The sequence below is a fragment of the Symphodus melops genome (assembly GCF_947650265.1).
Source record: "Symphodus melops genome assembly, chromosome: 18".
Lineage (NCBI taxonomy): Eukaryota > Metazoa > Chordata > Actinopteri > Labriformes > Labridae > Symphodus > Symphodus melops.
Window position 1 is genome coordinate 2,083,867 of NC_136708.1, and position 3,932 is coordinate 2,087,798.

General features: G+C 45.1%; 1 protein-coding gene across 1 annotated transcript in view; it reads right to left on the reverse strand.

Annotated features, from left to right (window-relative positions):
* Positions 1 to 2,177: 2,177 nt before the first annotated feature.
* Positions 2,178 to 3,932, reverse strand: part of vars2 (valyl-tRNA synthetase 2, mitochondrial) — a 12,379-nt gene continuing 10,624 nt past the window's right edge. The window contains exons 27-30 of the mRNA XM_079368898.1: positions 3,559 to 3,670; positions 3,263 to 3,465; positions 2,664 to 2,813; positions 2,178 to 2,563 (exon numbers count right to left, since the gene is read on the reverse strand). Coding sequence (XP_079225024.1) covers positions 2,492 to 2,563; positions 2,664 to 2,813; positions 3,263 to 3,465; positions 3,559 to 3,670 — 537 coding nt within the window. The 3' untranslated portion in view covers positions 2,178 to 2,491. The remainder of the gene's footprint in view (positions 2,564 to 2,663; positions 2,814 to 3,262; positions 3,466 to 3,558; positions 3,671 to 3,932) is intronic.

Sequence of the window (3,932 nt, forward strand, 5' to 3'; positions counted from 1 at the left end):
ACTTCTATCTGAAGCAGTTCCACTGCCCGCTTCCATCGCTGCAACACCTGTTCACCTGATAACTGCTCTCATATCTGGCAAACCCAGGGGCGTCCAAAACGGCCTTCAAAGCCCCGCCTACCTTCTCTGGTCCAATCAAATCCAGAGCATTCAGGAGCAGAATCTAAAGTTAGGAGGAGGACATACTGGCTGCTGCAGGTTTCCTTCATGATCACACAGGAAGAGAGCGTCATTATTTAATTAACAAATCTCACTGATCCTTTAAAGTGTGACCGGTGCAGATCTATGTGAACTGCTTCTACTTCATGAGACAGGAGTGGACCGAATCAAAAAATTGCAAACTTCTGCACGTGTGTAATTTAGAAAGATGGCCTGAATTTGTTTTTAATGATCGTTTAAAGTTTCTGAACATCGGTTTCTTGTTGCCGTGGTAACAGAACCGGTGATTTTAACTAGAATCGTTTTTACTAGAGTCAGTCATCATGAAGGTGATTTATGGACATTTCAGATAACAAGCTAAGCTAACAGCTGACCGGTTGTTTTGTCCAGCAGGCTGTTTTCATTCATGTTTCTACCCGGAGCCCGAGCAGCTGCAGCGGGTCACACTCACCTCTCACACCGGGTCGTGAACGTCTCCGCGCGGCTTCATCCTCGGCAGGAGGAGGCTCACACCAGCTAGCAGGCTAGCTCCCGTTAGCTCGAGCTCGAGCCACCCTGTTGTTTCCTTCAGTGTCACGTTCACAGCTCATCTCAGTGTCCGTGTTCAGAAGCCTCTGTGCGGGCACAACATCCGCCTCCAGCCCCCTCCTCTCCCGCCCGGTGTCTCCTCTTCAGCCAGCCCCGGCAGCAGCGACTGATGCTGGGCTAACGTCAGAGTCTGCTCGGCTAACGAACCCGTGTGCGTGTGTGTGTGTGTGTGTGTGTGTGTGTCAGCCGGCTACAATCTCCACAGCGACCCTCTGCTCTGCTCCTCCCCACCGGGTCCGGGTCCGGGTCCTCCACACACAGGCTGCTTACCCTTCTCTGATCTTTCATTAGACCACTCTCAAATTCACTTCCGGATTGTTTCATCAATGACCCAACTGTTATTTTATAAACCTGAATAAAAATATAAACATCTGTATGAATAAATATAAAGAACATTTTATAATAAATTCATTTAAATCTCCTCCCTAAAATAAAATCAGAAAATTATTTTATAGTCACTGTAACAGACTCGTTTTTTAATCTGACGTCATCTTTCAATAATTTTTAATTTGATATTTTCCTTTATATTTGTCCTCTTAATCTTTTTATCACCACCTCTTTTTTATCTCGTTTTTATTTTCACTGCTTTTATTCTAATTCAATAAATGACAATGAGTGTTTAAAATACCGAAAAGTAAAAATATATCTAATTGTTTTTAAATATAAATATATATATATACACATATATAGTGTATGTGTGTAGATATATATATTTATTTTTTATCTATTATTTTTCGAGACTTCAGGGTTTCCGTAGATTTGCATTGTTTACATTTTCAGACCTGTCGTTTCTACTTTCCATCTTGTTGATCTTTCACCTTTTGTTTACATTTTGCAGACTCCTCCTCCTTTGTAAACATCTGTTTTTAAAGGAGCTCTAAACTAGTATCATTCTGCTTATTAGTCTTTATGAAGTGATCATTAGTACATTATTCTACATGAACATAATCTTTAACTAACAGGTTATTAACTAAGAGTTTACTCTCCTGATTTCTGCTCATTGTTAGTACGTTAGCAAGCTGTTAAACAAGAATTATGATCTTAATATGTTTTGCTTAGTTCTGCCTTTTAAGGACCCGACAAAGAAAAGTACGTTACTGTTAAAGGTGGAGCTCATCGGGCCAGTAACATCGGACTGTGTTGGAAACCTTTCTGAAAAACAAGAACTTTTTCAAATCATGACCAGATGCCGATCTGACATGCATGTGATGATATCCAATCAAATCTGAGGGCCTGTTCACTGTGAACCTGTCAGAGGGGCGACTTCAGACCTGCAGTCATGTGTTCATGATGTCCTAATAATAAATATAATAAACAATCTGAGTGTCTTATTTATCACCTTTGAACATAATGAGTGATGATGAGTTGGATCCATGTTGACGCTTCGTGTTCACACAGTCATGTTCAGTACACAACAGACACACACAGGATTTATTTCCACATAACCAGGAGGACTGTGTTTACAGTTTCAGAGCTTTGACAATGAGAACATCAACGATATGTGATCGCACCGTCAGCAGCTCAAGACTCAGACTCAGCTCATGACGTCTGTCCTCCTCTTCCTGTCGACTGCAGTCAGACAGCTTGACCGCTTTACTCCAACGTTATTATTTATGACCATGTTGTACAACATCTGTTTCCTGGAAGCGGCGTGGAGAGCAGCAGCTCAGACATCAGTGGGGATAATTCATGTGGAGTCCAGCAGTTCTCACGGAGACCGTAACGTCAATCATCTGCAGTGTTTTCATCTCTGCGTCTCCTGCAGGACTCCGAGCTGCTCCTCTAACGTCTTCAGCTCCTGCTGCAGGGCCGACACCTGAACGCACCGCAGCACACAGGGTTAAAGACAACATCATGTTTTTCTACCTTGAGTGCATGATTGTCAGTAAGCAAGACGAAGAGCTCTGTGCTCTCACCTTCGCCTCCGTCTGCAGTCTGACGTGAGCCGGGACTTTGGTCTGGTAGTCCGGAGACTGGACTCTGTTCAGGACCTCCTCCAGCTTTCGGACGAGTTTGTCTCTGCGCTGAGAGAGCTGCAGCATCTGTCTGTCAACGTTCACTCCACCCTGAGAGACGAAACCAGGAAACACGAGATCGATGAAGCAGGAAACGACAACACACCACGACGTGCATGATGAGCTGCTCCAGGTGGATTTGGCACAGTCACATGACGGTGCACATGGTGCACATACTTCTGGTTCGAGGGCCAGGATGTAAACACGGCCCTCAGGAGCCCTTCAAACCCACTCACAGACATTTATTCTGACTTTAACTTTACTTTTCACCCTCCAAGAAGTTAACGTCCATGTTTTATATTTCTGCAATTCTGAGAGTACAAACAAGAATTTGCATGATTTATTTTTTTTCAAATCAAAACAAAACATTGCAGAATATCGAGTAACTTTATGAATCTGTGGCATCAAAACAGACTCGATTGATTTTTATCAAAGTGTAACTTCTGTCATCAGGACGACTCCTCTGTCTGTTACTCATCGGGGAACTGTCAGTTCCTCACCTGGACATGCAGGTGCAGCTGACAGGTGTGGTCCACCACGCCGACCAGGCTGCCTGCAGGTGGGGGGGCGGGGCTAACGGAGGAAGGGTCGTCTGTGTCACCAGGACAGCGAATATGGAGGCTGGAGATCCGGCTTAAAGTCTGAACAGCTGACTCAAAGTGGAGGAGGACCTGAGCCTGTGTGGGTGAACACACAGCCCACACTGACACACACACACACACACACACACACACGTTAGCTGGTCCATGCATGTCTTCGTATGTGACTCAAACAGAGGCGTGTGTTTCAGACTCACTGTCTGGTTTCTCTTTGGTCAGTCCGCACTGAGCTCGCAGTGAACGCGCCTCTCTGATCACTTCCTGCACCAGCGTGAAGTCCGCCTCCTCTTCGGGGAAAAACCAGTGAGCCTGACGGGACGAGAGGTCGGACAGAAAACACACGTCAGCAGAAACCGTGACAGAGGAAAACATCTCATAACCACTTCAGTCATTCAGTCTGATCCGACCTTCACTTCAGGTCCAAATGTGTGTAAATCTAAAGGTCCACTGAACTGCTTAAAGGAGGAGGTGTGTGTGTGTGTGTGTGTGTGTGTGTGTGTGTGTGTGTGTGTGTGTGTGTGTGTGTGTGTGTGTGTGTGTGTGTGTGTGTGTGTGTGTGTGTGTGTGTGTG